The 24,042-nt window shown below is 30.0% G+C and overlaps 1 protein-coding gene across 2 annotated transcripts in view; it reads left to right on the top strand.

Annotated features, from left to right (window-relative positions):
* LOC108911074 (centaurin-gamma-1A) overlaps positions 1 to 24,042 on the top strand; it is a 250,801-nt gene that overhangs the window by 182,881 nt on the left and 43,878 nt on the right. Inside the window, exon 1 of one of the 2 annotated variants that reach the window (XM_018715908.1) lies at positions 15,534 to 15,740. The exons of the other annotated variant lie outside the window; for it this stretch is intronic. Coding sequence (XP_018571424.1) covers positions 15,578 to 15,740 — 163 coding nt within the window. The 5' untranslated portion in view covers positions 15,534 to 15,577. Of the gene's footprint in view, positions 1 to 15,533; positions 15,741 to 24,042 lie in introns of those variants that run through there. 2 annotated transcript variants of the gene reach the window in all.

The raw sequence follows: 24,042 nt of genomic DNA, 5'->3' as shown, positions 1-24,042 counted from the left end.
TTTCTTACATCGAGGTGAAAATATGGACGGGCACCATCTTGTTGGAACTAGTCATAACTAGCAGGCATATCGTGCTCATTAGGGTTAGAAAAAATTAATTCCAAGGCTGGAATCAGCTGAAACGCAAAAAATCCAAATAATGTCGCCTGTCAAATTGCCCTCAAAGAAATAATGTCCCAGTATGCGATATCCTACTATTCCAGCCCAAACATTCACTGTTGCCGTTGTGTATGTTTTTTCTGCATCTAATGCGAATTTTCTGGGCTCCAAAACATAGTATTTTGCCTGTTCATGGCCCTATTTAATCAAAAAGTGGCTTCGTCAGGGAAAATTATGTGATTTTTTAAGTTGGGTTATCTTTCAAATAAATTTCTAATTTCCTTGCAAAACTGTAAGTTGAAGTTGGCTGAGATAAATCTAATGGATGTCTGAGGATTTTCAGTAACGGTGAGCATCACATTTTGACATTCATTTTCGCTTAGCGTTCTTCGACTTCCTGATCCAGGTAAATATTTTATTTTTCCGGTTTCTTCAAACTATTTGGATACTTTACTTATTGTAGCTCGACTAATTTCTGTTCTGGATACTTATGGTGAAGTAAATCACATACCTCCTGTTGACTACGGATTTTATCTCCGCATCCAATCATAATTAAAATTTGAATTCTCTGTTTTTCGCTTAAACGGGCAACCATTTTTGAAAACAATTTAACAACGAATGAATTGGAAGTAAAACGATTCACGTTATACCTAATGGTGAATTTTACGTGTTTATCAATGTATTTTTTGATAAAAAAAAAGCTTTAAAGTAAGTAGAAAAAGGTTAATAAAGAGTATGTACGTTTTTTAAAGTACATAAGAGTCTATGATTGTTTGAAATAGTCGTCAGTACGACATAAAAGACAATGTTTACATTTTTTTGACAACTGTGACAAAGAAGTAGGTATAACCTTATATCGCTCAATTCGTCTTTAGCAGGTCTATCTATTTATACTATAAAATATAAAGCATTCTCTTCAAAAAAAAAATTGATAGTGTTATAGGTCTGTCAAACATGGCTCAAAAAAATAGAAAATAATAGAGAAAAATGACAATTTCTATTTACTAATTGACCTGTTTCAGCGATTTTTTAAAATCTGAACTGGAAAAAAATATGAATTTTGTTCCAACATTTTGGGACACAATGTATATTGAAATTTTTTAACTGCAAATATCTCGAAAACTGTTAAAGATATGGATTTTCACAGGGTACGCTATTTTTTGATGAAGTCCAAATTATTATCGTTATCAAGAATTTTGTACTGTTATTATGTAAAAAATAGTTACTGCAAAGATACACACTTTATGCTGTGATTTCAATAAAGCAGTTCGAAAGTAATACGACATTTAAGTTTGAAACATATCTCATCAAATATAAAAGTTATTGGAAAATTTATTTAAAGTGTTTTATTTTAGCACTCTGTATCTTTCTTATTATTAACTTTTGGAATAAGATAAGTTTAGCTAAATCGTAGTATTTTAATGTCTAGAATTAATTGTAGAAAGATGTAGAGACTGTCTTTTGGACAGTGTCAAAATCATGCCTCATCTTTTAACTTTTATAATAATTAATTTTGAGAAACATGAATTTGCTGATACTCGTTGAAATATCCTCGCACATGGATAAGGTGCGCCAGTTGTATATCCGAAATCTGCATGAACCCTCAGGAAACTTCTGTGTGGATCTAACTAGCGTGCAAAGTCGAGCTAGGGCAAATACTGCAACGAGGTTGTCCAGCTGTCAAACATTATTAGAGACGGCGAAAAATGCAACCGCTAACTAGGCGAACTCACGACGATACGTCAACCCTCGCTAAAACACGGGGTTACAAGTCACTGGCGTCCAGTCCACGTGTCGGTTAATTATTATACATAGGGTTATTTTTGAATATGTTAATGTATGCTTCAAATCCGAATCACGCCCACCTCGGTCTCTATCAGCTGCTCGTAATAATCTGTGTCCGATTCTATTACAAAAGCCTTTTCATAGTAATGAACAAATCGTATGACTTGGCTTGGCATGTGACCTAAAGTTAACTCGGTCTATTAGTTACAAATAATAGCCCTTTTTAACATGGAAATTAAAATAGAATGGATTGACATATCCAAAGTAGGAATAATATAAATTAGTTAATACATATAAAACGTAGGGTTCTTGTTAGTGGCATGAATAAATTAGGAATATCTAATGATAATATACCATCATCATTCCTCTGCGACAAAGTTTCAGGTTTCGGTTTAAGAGCGGCAAAATATTAAAAAATCGCCCAAAATGCAACACTCAAAATTAAAAAACTTGGACAAACTTTAAGTCAAGTTAACAAAAAAAATCAAATTGTACAGATTTATCTGACGAAGGGATAGTAAATCGTTTGAAATAACTGATGTTACAAACCGACATAAATAAGTTTACCTACGCCCACTACTGTAAATACTTAAAAACACACCGTCTGCGATCAATGTAAGATTCCTATTACGTACGGTAAAAAAATCGCACAGTTTTCCTAGCAACCGCCTAGCAACGGTCAATACAATACTGTTTGTATTGTACTGTTGCTAGGAAAACTGTACGATTTTTTTACCAAGCTGTGCGATTTTTTTACCGTACGACGTAATAGGAATCTTGCATTGATCGCAGACGGTGGGTTTTTAAGTATTTAAAGTAGTGGCCGTAGGTAAAGTATAGTACGGAATACGTGGTGTAATGCAATTACGCACTCATAGAATTACGCACTCGCCGCTACGCGGCGTTGTGCGTAACTTTTCCATTCGTGCGTAAAATGCATTTTACAACACTTATTACGTAATATACTATTACATCTGAGATAGCTCCGCCCACAAATATGCACTGAGCACGGCAAGAAAAACGCTCCTGTCCCAAATCACCGCATCTATGTGTTATTCCTTCCAGCTGAATGCGTTCTTTCTTATTCTGTCGAGTCGGAAACGAAAGCTTATTGCAATTTTTTCATTATCCAAGATATTTCAAACTGGATTCATTATTATGACACAGCATTGAAAATTTTGGAAAAGATGAATATAAGTAATCACATGTTATCCATGAAAGTAAAATGTTCTTACTGAATTCTTATTTACAAGTTGGAATAAGTCATAACCTTTCAATGAAAACGTTTTTGAGGACATGTTTATAGGAACTTTTATTTTTTATTTGTAACGTAGTTTGGTCAAGCATTTTAGTTATACTTTTTATAGACAGAAAATGATACCTACATACCAAAGTGCTGTAATGTTTTCTCATTATTTAAGTCACTTCAAAATGTTCAAATTACCCAAGACAAAACTTAATAAATCGATTGCGAGCTTAATTCTTCCTGTAGCTTGGTAAAAATAATTAAAAAACGTATCGTGAAATTGAAACTTCGATTTGTTTAAAATTAATTATAATAAATTAAATGAACCTTACTGTTAAAAATTCTCCGAATTCGGTTGATGACTTTAACCATGCTTACAAAAATCACTGAAATAACGAATCTTATATAATAAACAATAAACTTGAGTATTTACCTGTTCAATGAAGGAACCGGATGTCCCAATAATTAATTCTGCTGTTCTCTACTGCTTCTTTATTAATATACTAAGAATTTTAATTAAAGAACTTACTTCAAGAAATTGATTGTCTCAGCTACTGAATAATATATTCACAGGATGTTTCACGGTATATTAAAAAATCGAGAGCTTATAGTATTAATGAAAGTAAGAGAAAGAAAGGATCATGTTGGTTTTCCAACGTGTTTCCTGTTTTAAAATACTTCATTAATTTGAAAAATCATTAAGAAAACAATATTTTGGAGTTGTTTCTTATATATCCCATATGGTTGTCCATACCATTTATCTTTTTTTAAGGACTTAATACCATAGTTATAGTACTGCAACTGTAAAAAAAAATCGTCATCTGAAGATAATTAAAATTCCAATTACGACATTCTTAAACAGCATTCATAAACCAAGACAAGGTTTGTTATTGAAATATTACAGAATTGATGGATCCACTGAATCATAAAAATTTCATTACAGTTTTTTATGTAATAATAAATAAGCATAATTTGTTTCATTAATAATTTTTTGTTTCTACATCTAAAATGCAAGTTTAATTATTCACTCAATATTGTCTGATGAAGTAGAATTAATAGTCTCTCTGGAAAGCATATCTCCATAGTAAACACAAATTATAAGTAGGTATACAAAGTGTTCGATAGCATTGTTCAAATTTGTATGAAGACAACTTCTGAATTAAAAAAAAAACACAAGGAAATAAGTTGACCTACGAATCTAAGCATAGCAAGTTATGAGTGTCCTAGAAATCATAACCCCATAACCATAATCATCTAGAGTATAGTCTTTCCGATCTCAATTGAAGAACCAAGAGGTTGGCAGTATGTACCAGGTTCGGTCGCTGGCGCAGCAACTCGGCATTGAAATATTTGAAAAATTTGTTCCCATATTAATTTAACCATACCTATATACAGGTCTGGCCGAATTAAACGTGGAGGTGGTAGAAATGTATACGACCAGTTGAAGAATCGCGCGCGCAGCAAACGGCGTACACAGACAGCCGAACTGGGCGACTGGGAAATAAATCTCAGTTGTTGACAAGTGGCTAACAAATTGCCTAGCAGTGCAGTAGAGCAATGCGGAATTTGATGTGATTCAGGTAATTTTAATGTGATAGGCACCTTCTATGAATGATTCATATTACAATTGCGAAACGGAGAAATAAGAGCGATATTTTGTTAATATTACCACATGGCATTTTGGAGACCTTTTGAAACGGAACAAAACGAGATTTGCTAGCAATGTAACAAAATTATTTGAGGAGATAAATAATAATTAAAATATGTTGTTGGCCAAATGAACATATAATAGAAATTTTACACACATAATAATATACATATTATTATAATTTTTTATCTTTAGCATAAAACTTTTTTAGGGACGCCTATGGAATTCATTAAATTTTATTGCTAGGCGTTTTTATACATGTTCAACTGACTTCGGAAAGATTATAACAAAAAGATTGGCGGGATGGTTCCATCACAGTAGAACTCTAGGATGCTCAAATAATTAAGATTAATTTTCCTTATTTATTCGAAAAGTAGGCATAGATACTCTTACTTGTCCACATTAATGTACAATTCAATTTTTTTATTGCAAGTGTGTTTACTAATACTAAACATATTGAGATAAAATCAAAAAACTATTTTAATGTATGTTTGTAGAAAATTAAAATATCTCCAAAATTACTGAGTTTTGTGCAATACATATTATGTAGTTCATTTTATTGCAAATCAATCTACAATAACGCCCCCAAAATAATATATACGTCAACTTCATTATAAAATTCAATTATAAAGAAAAATATGTTAACTAGTGACAAGAAATCTCAGGATTGATGCATTACCTTATATTTGTAAAAATGAAAGATGAAATTCCTTATACAAATTTCCAGTCTCCAACTTATATAAAATTACATAAACGTGTTTAATTTTCATATTTATAGTTTACTTAAAACCCAGTGGCTCGGAACATTTTCATAAAATCTTTTTATAGCTATCTGGTGTTAATTGGAACTGAAACCGAAAGGGATAGTATAATCTGATGCGCATCCAATTTTAACATCTTCATTTACATTTTGCTTGAGAATCTGATAAGTTTTATTAAGGCAGGTGAGCTCAAGACTACTTTAAATAAATTAATTGCCCTTTTGCTTTCTTTCGCGCCTAAGTTAGTGTTACCATAAAAGCACGACTTTAATTACATTAAAATGTTGGCATTGACTTTGATCCCTCATTCTAAGTCAAAAATAAAACTCCTTTAAATATAATGAGGTATTATCATGTTTTTGTCCAAATCAGTGAAAAATATTAAAGAATCAACTAATGAAGGTGCACCTAACAATTAGTTTCATCATTTAAAATTGTTTGAGTAGGTAAAGAGTACCACGTCTTACATCCACATGTGGATTTCCATTTTCCATGATACCTGTTAGTAGTAAATCGATTTTGATTTTTTTTTTTTTTCATTTTTGAAGATCTAAGTTTTCCTATCAGTTTGCTACTCAATTAGTGTAATTTGCCATATTATTCAATTCTGATTTAATATCGAAGTAAAACGTGAATAAAATCAATTTATACTTGATAATTTCTTAAAATTTTAATAATTACTATGGATTTATTATCAAATGAAATTTACCTACTAAATCGCTTTGTATTAAATCGCCAAAGCAGTATGATTATAATAGGTTTTTTTAGTGCACAGTAAATTTAAAACTACAGTAAATCTAATGAAAAAGTTGGTACAAATAAATGCAATTTAAACACATGCTTTTATTTAATACGCCAAAAGAGTAAATTGAACACACACACACGCACACACACACGCGCGCATGCACGCACGCACGCACTTACCTCTTTATCGAATATGCACTTACACAGTGTGACTAGAACAACTTTGCAATGAAAATATTTAAACAAAGAATACCTATATGTGTCTTATACATTTTTAAAGACTTCAAGTCCAAATTACATTTTATCCAGGTGATTGTAAGTGTAAGTATTAAAGGACATATTTTATGAAACAGAAACAAAGGTGATATTATTATGGATTAGTAACTATATTTGATTACCACAGTAACAATTTTTTCAATATTTTTGCATAGTTAAGGATATGTCACCTGTCTCTAGCGTGTAATTTGCGATAATGATTATATCACGTACACGTAAGCAAGTGGGAATGATTTCTATCTTTTTTTAATTTGTAACTTATATTTATTATGTTTAAATTTAATAGTTTTTAAGAAAAGAAAAACTTAAGAAATAGTTTATATTTGTAAAATTAATAATTATTAAATAGGTTATTAAAATAAAACATAATTCGACTTCTATAAAAAATTAAAATTAAACATAATTTGACATATTTTTAGAAAAAAATATTATTACATTCTTAGCCTTGTAAGACCTGAAGATGAAGTGTAAAGTTTGACCTCGAAACCGGTTCTTTTTATAAAATAAAAGGATTGTGAGATAAATTGGACTTTTTTCTTATTTCTAAAATAAGTTAAAAAAAAGATTTCTGTCTTTGTTTCTTAGAAGACTGTAATGATTTCTTGTACCTACTCAAAGGAGTAGAGTAATTAATAACTTGACACATGATCTATTCAACTGGAAATTGTTCTCGGTACACTATATTGTATTATTTTATTTGTTATTACATTTTATTACATATATCTAGGAGTTTATTTTGTATATTTTTTTAATATATAGATACTAATAAACTTTCTCTACAACATATTAGTGCACCGTAAAATAAGAACAAAGTGTAGTAATTAACACCATTTATGTAACTCTATACTCCGATACAGTTTTATATCATCTGCAAATAGTAAACTGCGCATATCCAGGTCAAGTGCAGTGTCACCATAAAAATTATAAGTAGAGGAGGTCCACTATGGAACCATGAAGAGTACCAGAAGTTGTCGGGATTTCAGTCAATTCCATTTGATAATTAAAAGCACAAGTTCTATATAATAGAGTATTTCTGAAGTCTACGTTTCTGTGAATATATGTAGTTAAGTTTCATTAAAAAAAAAAGTCATCATCACCTGAAGATGTAACTGTGGAACTACGAAACTAGCTGTTACTAATTAACGATGTCGTCAGATACATACGACATTAAATATATACCTATCTACAAAAAAACTTTTAAATCAACCCTTTTTTAATGTTACATTAAATAAAATTAATCAAGCGATTATTTACTATTTACTAAGCATATAGTAGTATAAATTAAGCCACTAAACAGTTTTAATTTATTAGCAGTGGTGTTCATGCTCTTTTTATAAGTATGTACCTGTTAAAAACGGAAAATTTTAGCGAAGCTTTCCGATAAAAGATTCTCATTGGTCGATAACAGTATTAAGTTAATACTTACTAGGTAGGTACAGGTCATTTGCTATGTAGGTTACCGGTTAACATTTGTGTACGTTGCATGTTATATTTATTTGCTTACATAATATTTTTACACTGCATGGATCTATATCAGTTTTAAATAATTAAATCGTGAATCCAAAACGTTTCAGATGGACGGTATTTTTTTTAATCTAAAAATTAATAGGATTTAGGTAATATAGAAGCGATTATACATATAAACATATATCATATTTTTTAAAAGGTTTTCCAAGTATTTGGACTTGAAATACAGAAATTATCCGTTTCTAACAATTTTCATATTAGATCGCCAATTTTTTATAGATTTTTGCGTTCGCTAGAATTTCTAACATTAATTATATGTAAATCGCTACCATGATCAGTTTACAAAACTGTAACTTTTTAAGGAACTAAAGAAGTTAGAATATAAGAAAATTTCAGCAGCATATGTGAAATATTTAAAATATAAAAGAGACCTATAGAAAAATAATTGCTTTTGATGTCTTCCTAAATTCTCTTTCAATTGAATACATCAGTGTTATTAATTTTAAACCATATTAAAGTTACAAATAATATTCACATATTGTTGGAAAAGACAGTAGTCAATCTAGGAGTTGCCGAAATATAACAATTTTATATTTAAAAAGAAAATGTCACATTATATGGAATTTCAATAGAAACTTCGACCATTATTTTGTCAGACTTAAAATCAGAAATAAGGAAAATAAACACCAAGCCTTACGTTAAGTAAGATCACTCGTTACAAGTATAGCGAGGTGTTATGCAGTTAGCGTTCTTTCGCAATCTCTAAATAGTGCAGCTATTAAATGTTTAATTCTTTTATTCTTCTATTTGTAAGTGTAAGTACAAGAGGGTGGTGTCCTTATTTAGTTGTTTATTTATCCATTTAATTAATACATTTTTCAACAGGTAGCGAGTATCCAATTATTATAGAACAAGGATATATAAAACAATAAAACAAGCATATTAATTACAAACGAGAATTGAAGAAGAAGAAAAAAGGAACATTGTAATGATAATAAATGATTGATGAAAACCTTGTTAAAGATTATCTTATTAAACCATCTTCTAATCCATTAACTTACACTATTTTTAATAAAGATTTCATTTGCAGGAACTTAAACCATCTTCTAATCCATTAACTTACACTATTTTTAATAAAGATTTCATTTGCAGGAACTTTAAATAAGTATTTGTGCTACACATAAATATTATCTAGGTATATTCATAGCCAAATGAATGATTATAAAAATATCCTTTGGTTTATAATGTAAACATGCTATTTCCGTCCATTTACTATCTATTGGAAATTTATATATTGTTAGTGGTATGTTTCCTGGAATTTCTATATTCATTTATATATCTTAACATATTTTATCATTTTTCTCCTCACAATTTCCTATTTTTATTTATTTTCTTTTAAAACCAAATTAAATTGAATGTAACTTTAATTAAACATAGACAAATTGTATTCATAAACGCATTTATTCGGGTGTCTCAAAATTCACATAAGATATGAATTTTGCTAACAAAAAAAAGGCAGCATGGCAGCTGACAGTTCAGAATTATTGAAAATGGAGCGCTACACGGAAGTACAAAGCGTTTTCATTGTTGACCAATATTTTAAAAATAATAAAGATTTGGCAGCTACAGTTCACAATTTTCGTACAAAATATGGTCGGAATATTGATTTGATTTCACATGAACTGTGAAGAGATGAATTGAAAAATTCAAGGAGCCAATTAGTGATCTTAAACACTCTGACTGTCCTTCAACAAGTCGTTCGACACAAAACATAGAAGCATTGTTGTTGATAGTCCAGGAACATCAATTCGGTACCGTGGTTAAGAATTGGACATTTCGAGAAGCTCTCTAGAGCGTATCCTCAGGAAAGATTTGCATCTTCATGCTTACAAAGTTCAATTGACTCAAGAACTGAAGCCTACTGACCACCTACTACCTACCTAAGTGGATTCTGATTTTTCGAACAAAATCATCTTCAGCGATGAGGCTCATTTTCATCTTGATGGCTTCGCATTTGGGGTTCATCCACGACTGTTAAGAAACAAATTCATCCACAAACACAATAACGTATGTCAGTCCTTGGTGCAGATTTTGGGCTGGAATCATCATCGAACGATTCTCCTTCGAAAATGCGACATTATAATCCAGTTTTTTTTTTGTCTAAATTGCAAGATATGGATGTAGACGACATGTGGTTTCAACAATACGGTGCTACATGCCATAATTTAATTAATGCATGCATCATTTCTTGGTCGTGTAATTTTCCGTTTTGGTGGTCAGAATTGACCGCCCAGATTATACGATTTAACGCATACTGGACTTTTTTCTTTGGGATTTTTGGAAGTCGAAGGTTGAAGGAGAAAATTGAGTGATGTCTCAACGAAAGTTGAGAGTCGCATTTATGCAAAAAGGTTAAGGAAAATTTCGACAAAAGGTACGCACTCTTTGCCTGAAAAGCCATGGAAGACATTTGCCCGATATGCTATTCCATATATAACCCTATACTGTATACTTTATGACATTTACAATTTTTATTTAAAAACTTCTTGCATGAATTTTGGGACACTCTATAAATATTAATTTTAAGTTTTGTCAATGCATTGGAATTTGAGAAATTGCAGTTTCAAATGAATATTACTAGAAGAAAGGATATACTTATAATTTTTTGCTTACTACCATAATGCACAATTTCGTAGAATTGAATTTAATATGCTTTGTTTGTGCAAATTGCAACGTTTCAGTTTTCAATAATAGGTATGCTAATAATTCTTTATAAGGAATTTAGTAGAATTTCTTATCTTTCATCTTTAGATAGACCAAAACAGAGGTTTTATTACTACCTAAAGTATGTAATGTGCAAGTTGATTATTGATTTTTGTTGCCAGTTTACAGATTTTCATGCATATTTCATATTTTCAAATATCAAAATTAGTTCAGGGATATTGCCTTTATTAAAATTTCTTGTGACACTTTATCAATAAAATTTTACCCAGAATGCTTTTGTGGCAACGAACATATTGATAGTATGATTACTTTAGTTTTGGTATGACCATTATTTATTATGGCATATTTAAATAACTCTACAGTTTTTAGTTCTTCAATTACTGCGTCAGCGTTATATCTTTCTCATAATAAAAATATGTGAAATTATTTTGCCATTCAATTGTAAATGGAAAGAAAATTGTTCTTTCCCAAAGCTTCCCTTTGTCTTATGAAATTAAAAGCATTATCTCGGATCAATTTTTCATCTCGTCCTGACAGGCGGATTTTTTGTTGCAACGAAAGTAATCATTGTGTACTTAGTAAGCTGAGCCGGTTCCCCAGGTTCCATAAGGACGCAATCTGGTGATAATCTATGATGAGTCAGTGCACTCTCCAAAAGGATACGTCTCAACTGAATCGATATCCGAAAAGGCATTACTTGGAATTAGTCTTTTCAGATGTTGGATAGACATCAAGTAGACAAGCGGTCGTACTGAGCGATTGTATTGCATTCCCCTTCTCGTTGCTTTTAAATGAATTTCATGAGCGGGGAAGTAGATTGGTAAACAGGATTTCACTCATAAAGTGTCACTAACAAAGTATGCGAACATTTTTTTAATAATAAATTTTTTGAAAATTTGTAATTGTTACCTCTTGAAAAATAATGTTAAAAATTACATTTCAAAAAGGTCTAGGAAGAGAAGTTCTTTGTTTTTTAATTTTATACCTCCTATATAGAATATACCGAGGTATATACATACTTTAACTTGTCGCCTAAATGAATTTTTGTTGCTAAATGTCTTTTAAAATACTAGACCAATTTTTTACTAAAGCGTTACTAAAAATTTATTAAACTGATGCAAAGTTTTAGTTTCAGCAATTTATTTTCACTTCTCATATTAACTGATACTTAAACTGAATTGTAAGAAAATTTAAATTATATTCGAAGGCCTAAGATTAGAGTGTTGGTGATAGTGCCATTGATATATAAATAAGTAAAGGTTTCTCTCATTTTTTAAATAATTATATTCTGAAATTGAAAAAAAAATGTTATACATTATTTTTTATACAGTGTCTTCTTAAGTGTTTACGAGCCACGTGACCGTTGAGTTTAGACAACCAACATTGCACGGCTGATACTATCTACTAAAAATTCTTGAATCTTGGCGTCATTCGTTTACAATGAGCAATGACAAACTGTTGCGTCTACGCTCGAGATAATGCAATGACTAATTGGTTGAATAGAAAATAGAAAAATTACACCAATCACCAACCGGTGAAACAGAATATTGCGTTTTTATGTAATCTTAATTGTATTGTTTTATTTTTATCGAATTTTAACTGCCAACGTGAAAGAAATAAAATTACTGTTCCAAACAAAATTACTGGTCACGTGGCTTGTAATCATTTATAAAGGCTTTGCATATAGACAGTTACTGCCTGGAGAAGGAAAAGTTTTTTGTTTTACCTTTTTTTATTTTTTCATTAAGAAAGTTATTCTTCAAATTTGCGCTTATTAAATAAATAGCACTATGCAAAAATCTGGATTTTTATGTGGATGTGTGGATTTTTAATTTTATGAAAATAAAATTGTACTGAAAATTTGTTTGCGATTTGCGAAAGAAATGCAGCAAATCTCATGGTTGACCTTCCTATTAATAATTTTATTTCTACACTTTTCACATACAAGTACAATCTCAATTTTTTTAAAATTCTCTGTACTAATTGTATTTATCAGCAGTATCATCATTCAGTTATAGGCATTTTCCATTCACATTAACCACTTCGAAGTCTTGAATTGACCGTTATAGATTTTTATTTATGGGAATATTTTAAGTGCTAAAATAAACAAAATTAACAATATATTTTGCCAATATTTTGAAATGAGAATTTGCAATAAGATTGACTTTTGCACAATTTTTTAATTTTGTGTCCAATATTTATTATCAAATATAAAATATTAATATGGAAATCAATTTGTTAGTAGATATTTTTTAATAAATTTTAATTTCACATTTTCTCATTTTCTGAACATCCTGTACAGGGCGATCTAGGACTGATGATTGGCTGTCATTAAGGGAAAACGAAAAGAACAAAAAGGAAACCGCAAGCGGGAATCTTTATGGCATACTGTTTAGCGCCCTAAGGGCTGTCACGCCAATTTAATAAATTCAAAAGTTACAATTTCATAAATACGAAAGTTCTCCTTTCTTCTCAACAATAAGTTTTTCGATATCTCTTCCATTCATATTAATAGTGAAATTAAACACCAGAAAATCAAGTGTGTACTGATTTTGTCAGTGTTGCCGTGGGAAACAAGATATACATACATTCAATATCTGGATTCATTACTTACATTTTAATTATTTTTATGGAAATTTACATTAATGAAAAAAAAATAGTGGAGTGGAGGGGTAGGTAGGTATAATTCTGATTTTTGGGAAAGCTGGGAAAGACTCGAAATTAACATATGGGTTTATAGGGGCAATTTATTTATGTCCATAATAAAAATAAACATTGAAACTATCTTGTTTTCCACAGCAACCCTGATAAAATTAGTAACAGACATGAGTGAACCAGTGTTTGTATGTATACTACATATTCTTTATATCTTTTGAACGAGAAGATATACCGAAAAACATTCTTAATTTTTTAAGTTGTTGAGAAAAATGAGAACTTTCATATGATTTAAAAAAGGTGTGAAATTAGGAAAAATACTACATCATAACTTAGACCCCTCCTTGCGGTTTCCTACTTACTCTTTTCAGTTTCCTGTAGTGGCGGCCAACCAAGAGTTCTGGGTCGCCCTATAGTTCAAAATTTATATTCATTTAGATAAAAAACGACGTTTCAAAAAAATATGAAAAATAAAAAGGTTTTTGATTCAAAAACTGTAATGTGGACGCATAGTATTTAGACTCATTGTATAATACAACTATTCATTTAATAAAAAACCGAAATAAACAATATCTGATAAAATAGATTAAATATTTAATGAGTCAATAAGTCTCAGTATTTTCTGAGTAATCTCGGATATATGTTTAGAGCTGGGTTTTTATAGACAAGAAAGAGCATTTTTAGTAAGAAAATTATAGAACAAGTAGATCCATCCAGGAAGTGACGAAACCTAACGCTAAACTAAAGCAAATTCCTTTAATTTTTCGCATTGAACGATCATGGAGAACATGTAAACATCAGAAAAATACCTTTCCTGTTTTGTCCAGCAAATTTGTAAAGATACTCAATAATTGTGCTTAATGCATGTGTCCTAAAAGCATTCTGCAGGGTGTGATTATGTTTATAGTGCGGTTTGCGATTTTTTGTATGTTAATAGGCGCGCAAAATTCAGAAAACGTAAGATAGTCATTCGAGATAAAAATATGCTTTTTTGAATGTATTGTCAGTTGTCTTATGTGGAGGAAACAAATGTAACTGGGGCAGTGAGGAGATATTTTTTCTAACTTGCTTAGATTTTCTAAAATGCTGCACAAAATATTGCGCATATAAACGCCCCCCTTAACACTCTACCTCGTTTCCTTAAAATCCAGTTTTGTCTCTTCAAAACTGTCCAAAATTATAGCTAATTCTTGAAGCATCTCTTTCAGTTCCAAAAATTTAAATAGTCTACAATTTTAATTTTCTAAATAATACAATATAATATCTGTAAATATAATTGTCATAAATAAAATACAAAAAAATCATATTAATACACAATTTTTCAACTAATATTTTACATTTTTCTACAATTTCTTTCATTTATACTTATTCTGATTAAACATTTTTTATAAAAATTTTCTTTTTAAGGTAACTGACATTAAGAATAATAATTTAAAAAATGGCAGTAATTTTAAATAATATCTAATCATTTAATTATTGAAACATACATGTATTAAAGAATTTTTCTAGGATGCCTACATGGTACATCCATTATTTTATAAAAGATGTTCAAAAGTTTCTTGTGGTCATGGAATAATCCAGGGTTTTCAAAAAAATATTTGTAAAGCAGATACAATTAGTTTAAAGCACAATAAATAATAATTTTTTGAAATATGCAGTATAATAGACAATTGCATCACTGCTTTTTTAATTAGTGTAATATATTTCACTCTGTATATCTGATATAAATATTTCTTATATAAATATGAGGTAATTAATGTTGTGTATTACGTAGTAACGCACGTCTATGAGATTTGCGCGCGCATTATCCAGCACGCGGTTTCTGAAAATAGGGGGGACAAAACTGCCACTTGCCGGTTGCATGTAATTCAGGTCCTGCCTGTGCCTGCCAGACATTAGAAACAATTTATAGGTGGCGCGGTTAACCGGTAGTTTTTTTTTCACTGAAAACCTCGATTCAGGAAATCCGCAAAATGCATGAGACTAGTCAGCGCAGCGGCGGATCTTATCGTGTGCAATTCATAGTGCCAGAGACAATGGACTCACCGTTCCAGTTACAATCCGCGTTGTAAATTAGAAGTGTTACAAATTGTGAGTTTTTTAAAGTGAGGGAAAATGGTCGATTTGAAAAATGAACCGGCGCCTACGCCGAAAAAAAATCGCGGTATTTCTATGACCACCGTGAAAAATTGGTTGACGATGTCGGATAAAAAAACTACCTTGGATCCCCAGAAATTTCAGAAAATGCCTGAAAGTTTTTTGAGATCAATCAGAAGGAGGTCCTTGAGAGTGAAAAGGAGTAAATCTTTTATTCTTCCTGAAAAGAGAAAATCTGGTAAGTAAATAATATTATGAACAAATAAAGTAATTTTTGATTTTAAATATTCAGAGTGTCTACTGATAGAGTTACAAAGAGAGAAAACTTTTTATTTATTAAAATGTAGTATTATGGGAATATGTATGTTCACGACCACATGTACATTGTGTCCGCTATAAAGAATGATTAGAAATATAGTAGTTGATTTAAGAACTACATAATAACATAGATACCAATAATATAATATCAATAATAAAATATGCTAATTAAAAGTGCATAAATATTTATTCTTTTCCAAGATTTACAAGTGCAGATGGTCTTAATTGTTGATATTATTATTCTTGATATTGTATTTTTATTTATGAAAAATTAAGTAAATCTTGACAAAAACAAAAAGAAATAATTTTTTGTGTTGGTAAAGTGCCTTTTTCGCAACAAATTTCATTAAGGAAAGTGGTTCAAAATTAAAATAAATGTTTCAAATTTGAAAGCAGTTTGTTTATTTTAATTTTTTCATCCTGTGTATGTACCGTTTTTGTGTAAGAAATCGTAAATAATTTTGAAGTTGTTTAGATTTAAAATACAAGTTAATGTTTCAAATTTATGAGCAATTCAATGATTCATCAACACAAAAAATGACAAAATAGGCCGATTTGCTTTAAAATTGATATATGGGCACAAATTTTTAATCTTCTCCCAATAAAATTTGTTGATACCTCGGTTGATACCTTTGAAGAAAAATTTAAAAAACCCTTTAAATAAACAGAAAATATATTTTTGCTTCTGACAAAGCCTAAGTACATTTTCATCATAAAGGACCGCCACCTAAAATGCGAAAATTTGTTGGTTATGACTATCTGGGGACATCTCCTACATACTCAATGGAAAAGAATTGGTGCTGACGTAGTGTATTGAGTTCTAAGGATAAAATCAAGTACTATATTTCAATTCATCTCTTTGTAGAGGACACCCTGTATATGTTGGTCCTCTTAAAAAAATATTTTTGTACTTTTGAACCCAAGCATACTTTAACAAGAATTACTTTTTTCCATAGAATGAAAAATCGGAAAGTGTTGCCTACTTTCAACTCCATCCGTGGACACAGTGTAAATATATTATCTGATCCTTGTTAACAAAAATGTCCTTATTCCTTAAATAATAACTAAATGTTCTTTTTTGACTATATTTTTTTCTATAATTTTAGCCATCAACCTATCACACTTTGATTAAACTGTTATTTCGTGAAAATTTTTGTACACATATTGAGAGAGTGGCTTATTAAGAACAAAAACATCCCTATATTTTTTTTGAGACTCACGTTTTGAAAATATTTTTTTGTCTTTTAGATTTAGACCAATTGCGGTGATCCGAATATTCGGAAAATCACAGGGATTTTTATTAAAAATTTGGTTATGTGGCCTTAATCTGGCTCTTTTGAAGACGATTTTCCCAAAAAAAAAATTACTGATATGTCGACTACTGATTTCTTAATTTAAGTTTAATTTTGTGAATAATTTGTTAATTTAAATAATTTTTGATAATCACTTATCAATTTAAGTTTAATACTGACAATCACGTTTTAGTAATCATTTCTATACAAATGTTTCTATGTAAATATATGTTCAAATAAAATTAGTGTCTGTCTGTATCGAATAAAGATAATTGTTAGTTTTAATTGTTTTTTAGGACAATAGAAAAAGTTAATTGCAATTGATTTATTTGCAAAATACAATTAATATAGACAAATCCATATAAATTAATTACAACGTGCAATTAATTTTAACTGCAATTAAATTAATCACAAATACTTTCTTAACCAATTAATTAATTGATTGAAAATTTAATGTAATGCCCAGTTGACTTATCCCATAGCAAAGCTGTAATGCTCTAGTTGGACTAATAAATATATCTATCTATCTATCTATCTACTGTATTGTCTTCACAAGATATCAAATTAGTGCTAAATTTTTTTAGTAAAGAAATGTAGATTATTGGGTTAAGTATCGCATTTCAGCTCATGTGTTACTCACATTTAAGTAATTGAAGATAATAAAACACTTGACAGAAAGAAATAGAATTTAACCGGTGATTTCGAATTGCCATGGAATATTTGCATAATTCTTTTTTGCTTAATATTAATAAATACGTGTTGAATCTATATAAAATGCGTATAATAAATACTTTTCATTTGTCAAGTTTTATTTTTTTTTGTAATGGTGTGATGTATAATGTTAATTGTAATCATAATGTTTTCTTGTTATATATTTAGATGTGATGTTTTGTTAAACAATTTTTAGTGTTTTCAGTTAGACTATGTTTTAAAAATCCGTTTTTAAAGTTATCCTACACCTTACTAACGTAAATTCGATCGACAAATAAATACTGCCGTTCGATGAAGTCATAGTCAGTTATAAACATTTAGTAATTTAGTATTTTGAAAAGAGAGAATCATATCATCCATTATTTATCCCGTCATGATACGTATATCTTAATTACATAAAGCGTCATTTAATTTATAACCGTGTCTCGTTTCGTAAATCGCCAACTACCGACTAACAATGATTTTATTACAGTAATTAATTAATTCCGCTAATTTGAAAACCCCCAAATTTACGCCATTACCATCTGTTAAGGTAATGTTTCCACTCGAGAAAACTTTACGACATAAATTTCCATTCATTAAATCTTGCATCGTTACCGTACGCATAATTACTCAGGACGATACGGGTGTGTAATACTAATATTTCCATAAAACCGCCAATGGTAAAAAGTGATAACTTTCTTTTACCATCATGGTCAATGACCATAGATAGGTTGAAATACGGAGAAAGTTGAACGAGCAGCGGTCTTCGCTGCTTAGGGAGTAAATTCATAATACTTAATTAAATGAAATTATATTTTACAAGGTAATTTGTAGGTTGTAACTGAAGTAGGGGCAGATCCAACTTTACCTGTTCAATGCACCGTTAAATGTAGGAAAAAGTGAATCCGGTGTTCACTGTAATTATCTAGAAAATCATTCAAGTATGGTTTAGAAAACGTTATTGATACTTTTTCTGTTGGCTGCCTTTATTTTTGTTTGAATGGATGTGAGAATATCGAGTTCTCTTCTTTCATAATAGTAACGGGAAATGCAAAAACGAAAAATAAATGACATCAGAGTAAAATTTAAGATCAAACCTTACCGCTTGAACTCGGATTGTTCAAATTAAAATAGTAATGAAAACTATGTTAGTTATATTATTATGGTCGGTTTATGTTGGCAACTGATAACAGACGTTTCCTTTTACACAAAATGGTTAAATCAAACACTGTCATAATTTAAAAATAACATTACTTTCGAAGTGATTCATGTGTTAATATAATTATGATTCCAGTTCTTAAATCGTAATGGTTTGGATTCAATCATTCCTATGCAAAACGATGAGGTTACTACTATAGTATTAGCACAATATAGCTTATCGCCTCAGATCGCTCTTTAAATGCTGGAAACTGGCAACCTAAAAAGGATGCAGGGTCTTGTTAGCCGGCATCCAGCAATAAAATTTAGCGTGATAACTCTTCTACTGGGTAATAGGACGCAGTTCTAGCGTGGCTTTGTTGCCAAATAATAACTGCTAAATAAATTTAATGCATTTAATTATGTAATTGGAGAGTTATATGGAACTTATTTTTTGTTTGGAAATGACATTTGTGTTAAATGCTAAATAAAACTAAGTTAGAATTAAAACTATGATTTTACCTAATTAATTATTTATTTCAAAAAAAAATTAAAATTCCCCTAAGAATATAGTACCGTAATTTTTTATTTGATAAAATTGTTGGAACCTCAAGGGGTGATTAATACGAAATTTATTTTAAAAAAACAACAAATCATCAGTCAATAAGATAATGCGTTCACTACTGCTGTTGCAATTATTGACTAACTTTTTTGTTTTTCAACAAACGGACTTCGGACCTTTTCCATTCAACGCAGAACGGGCAATCACAACTGGGATGTGGGGAGATTTTTTTAATTATTTTTTCGATTCAACGCACCATTTCCGAGTTATACGGCCTTTTTACGTCACATATCTCTTGTTTCTAAAATTTATTTTTAACATACGAACTTCGGACCTTTTGCATTCAACGCAGAAGGTACATACAGAAGCACGGGTGTGAGGAGATTTTTTCAATTATTTTTTCGATTCACCGCACCGTTTCCGAGCTTATACGGCCTTTTTACGTCACACATCTCTTGTTTCCAAAATTTATTTTCGACATACGCACTTCGGACCTTTTGTATTCAACGCTGAATGGACAATCAGAACCAGGAGTGTAGGGGAGATTTTTTAAATTATTTTTTCGTTTCAACGCACCGTTTCCGAGTTATAAACACTTTTTTATTCTATGATGTCACACACCGTTGTTCTCGATTTTTTTTACGTTTTTCACTCCAATCAGAACCATGAGAGATTTTTTGATATTTCGATTCATTTCTGAGGTAGGTACAAGCAAGGTTATAGCTCGACGACGAAGGCTAAAAAGGCCAAGCGCTCTACCCCACGCTCCCTCCTTAGGTGTCCTGAAGGTGCTGGGGGGAAGCCCCAGAGACTCCTAAAGACAGCAGAGAGAGACAGAGAGAGAAAAGCCCTCTATGACACAGTATAACTCTATCTCTCACGCACACAATCAGACAAAAATGACAGAAACGAATCTTCCTTTAAACATGGGATTTATCATTATCAGAATAACCAATTTTAATTTTAAAAAATTTAAATGGGTTATTCTGATGACGAAAAATAAAACATGATTAACTGTATTATTCAAATAACAATAATGTGCAAAAGTTCTTCAGGAATATCGGCAAATTTATTTTGGAGGATGAATCCCGTCAACGAACACTGTAAAAAATATTATTAGAAAGCTTAGGTGGCCAGAAAACAGCCCCGATCTCAGTCCTTTAGACATATTTTTGTGGGGACACTTCAACAAAATATATTATTAAGACCTCAAAATTTACAAGTATTGAAAGAAAAAATACAGGACGAAATTTTTGATAACTCTGAATTTGTTTTTAAAGCAATAAATAGTAAATTAAATTTTGAAATGTATCATCACAATTACTTGCATGTTGAAAATTTGTAAAAATTGTTAGGTATTTTAATGTTATTTCGTTTTTAGGTATTCTCCTTACGTTGTTGTAAAGGTTAGTTATAAAATGGTTGTTTGTTATTTCAATAAGGATGAATTTTAATCTTTTTAATGATTTTTTTACATTAAACATATATTTTATTCCAGCAAAATTTGATGTCAAAAGAAATAAAGGAAAAGTCGTACATTTATATTTAAAAAAATTGTATCTTTAATTATTAAACCTGGAAGTTAAAATACAAAAGAAAAAATGTACTAATAACCGACCTTGTTTATTAAATAAATTTATCATCATCGTCAAATATTATATTACAAGTTGTTTAAAATATCATTATCAATTTTGTTTATTTGGAGACATTTTCTGCAGTATTTCAATACCAAAAAATGAAAATAATTGCTAATTAACGAAATTATAATTAAATAACCTAACCGTGACACCGCTTCAGAATATCATATGAAACTACATAGATATTCGTTGATTATTATTATTTAAAACATTTTTATCAATACCTACATCACAGCATTTAAGTCAATACACTAACGCAAAAAACAGATATTGACAAAAACAGTGTACAAAATAAATCCGTATGTACGCCTGGCAACATTGCCAAAGTGTTGTTTATATGTCGCTACGATACGCGTAGGAATGCGGGCCGCTGCGTTTGATTCTTCCTAAAATTCTGCTGGTGGTGTACTCTATCGGCAATTCGGAAATTTAAAACTGCTGTCCTATTCCAGTAGCGGTCTGGAACAAAGCTATATTGTCTGTGGTATTAGCCTTTCATGTAAAGCATAATAATTTATTTTAATGCCTTTCATCTTTCACATACCAAATCTTTAGCTTCCTTATCTCTGATAAGCATACTTTTCTAATTGCACTGGGATTTATATGTATAACAAAAGAAAATGTTAATAACAAATTTTTATTTTGAACACAATTATTTCTATGAATATATTTTGCAATCAGTGTAATTAAGATGTAAATATACTATTGTTTACATAAGTGTTTCAATTTTACGCTTGCTTACTTAATATAAATAATTAATTTATGTAATTATTTTTTTTTAACATGGTAGGAACTGTATTAGCAAATATGTAGAAATGTTATAAAATATGTAATTGACTTCATGTTTTTAATTAAGCTATTATCCAGCTTGTTTCGTACATATTTGGTTAACTTAAAATGATTTATAAAAATGAAAAATAAATAAATATGCCACTGTTACCTTATTTAATTACATGTTTAGGTAATTTCAACCTTACAGAGTTTATTTAAGCAAGAACTTTTAGTACAAATAATAGACATAATAATAATATAATTTTAATTTGTTATTCTACGAAAAACATGTAGACTTGAAGAGTCATTATTTTTCATGTGTCGCTATTTTATTACGTTTCCATACATTAAAGTAGTTTATACGGTTTGTCACCTTGTAATCCTCGAAGGGTAAACTCACATTTAACAATGTAAACATTGACAGTGAACCAACTTTCGAATTTTTATTTGAAAGTGGATCCGCTTAGCATTTTCTTTTATCATCAACCTAAATAAATATTTGTCCACACGTCGATTTAGCGCTGTATATTTACAGACCTTAACAAATTCAACAGATTTCTAATCTGAATTTATACTGTTCCCTCTCTGTGTACGAAATTATAACTCAAAATATTTGAGGAAGGATTTAATACTGATCTATTTCAGGCGGGAATCTTATTTTCTAGGTTTCGTACGGCAGCTGATAGTTGCATGTCAAAAGTAAAAAGGAGGGTAGCGGCTGAGATCTTTACCTACTTGTTGAGCAAATTCATGAACTGGGACACTTTTCAATGGGATTAATTAGATTTCTTTTAAATAGATACCTTTCAATGACATCTGCAGGGTGTAACAGCGATGTTGCGACATGCTTTACAATTTTTCAAAAATGGGATACGAAAAACAGTTTTTAGTAAATTATTAAAAAATAGTTTGTGGCACAAATTTCAAACTTTGTACAGTTTTTTCACAATAACCACTTTCATCTAAAATTTGAAGAAAATTTCGTTAGTATCGGTATTAAGAGGAGAAAAGTTCACGAAACAAAAGCTGATACGGAGGAAACCTTGTACAGGGTGAGTTAAGCTTTGTAAAATAAAAAAAATCGCATTTAAATATCTCTTAATTAATAAAACTTGTTCTAGTGTTATAACTAATTTTAATCGGAGAGCTGACGACGAATTTAGGGAATGTATTTTAGGCAAGTTGAAATAATAAAAAAACAGTATTTCATCAATGGGTGAACCTAGAATCGTGAGTCAGGCAGAGCGTTTGCGGTCATTTCGGGCAGCATGTGACATTTGCAAAAAAATATCTTTTAGGCAACTTGGAATTATTTTAATCTTTTATTTTAACATTTATATAACCCACAAATCAAAATCCCAGACTTTTTGACTTTTTTGTCGTTTAGAAAGTATGAACCGTAAATAATAATGTTTGCAACAACTCTAATGAAATAGTAAAATTCAATAAATTTATAAATTTTATTATTTAAAAAATAAATAAAAATGTGTTATGAAAATCCTTTGAAAAATCAGATACAATCAGATATAATCAGAATAAAGCATTATGTATCTTAACAGGAAGAATAATTTAAAGATTGATATTAAATTATTCAATATTGTTTTTATATCCAACTTTTATTAAAATAATAATTCCTGCAATCGAAGCAAATTTTTAACGTTAATTGACGTAAGGTTAATAGAAAATATCGATACAAATATATTAGTTTCATAATGAGGAAAGGCGTTGTCGATAAAATTATTTTAGCAAATAATTGACGATCTATCAGACAGTGAAGACGATCTGTCAGACATTGAAGACGATCTGCCAGACAGTGAATCATCAGAGAGCAGTGAAGATGAGGAATGAAACGAAATTATAAATTCATCACCGTTAAGAGTTAAATTAATCAGTTAGAAAGAATATATTTTTTAATTACTTATTCTAAAATAATTTTATCGACAACGCCTTTCCTTATTATGAAACTAATACCTATATTTGTTTCAATATTTTCTATTAACCTGACGTCAACTGAAGTTAAAAATTTACTTCAATTATAGGAATTAATATTATTCTAATAAAAGTTGGATATAAAAAAAATATTGAATAATTTAATATGTCAATCTTTAAATTATTGTTCCTGTTAAGATA

This window comes from Anoplophora glabripennis, unplaced genomic scaffold (genome assembly GCF_000390285.2).
Source record: "Anoplophora glabripennis isolate ALB-LARVAE unplaced genomic scaffold, Agla_2.0 scaffold500, whole genome shotgun sequence".
Classification (NCBI taxonomy): domain Eukaryota; kingdom Metazoa; phylum Arthropoda; class Insecta; order Coleoptera; family Cerambycidae; genus Anoplophora; species Anoplophora glabripennis.
Note: the sequence above shows the minus strand (reverse complement) of the source record. Positions and strands in the feature narration are given on the sequence as shown.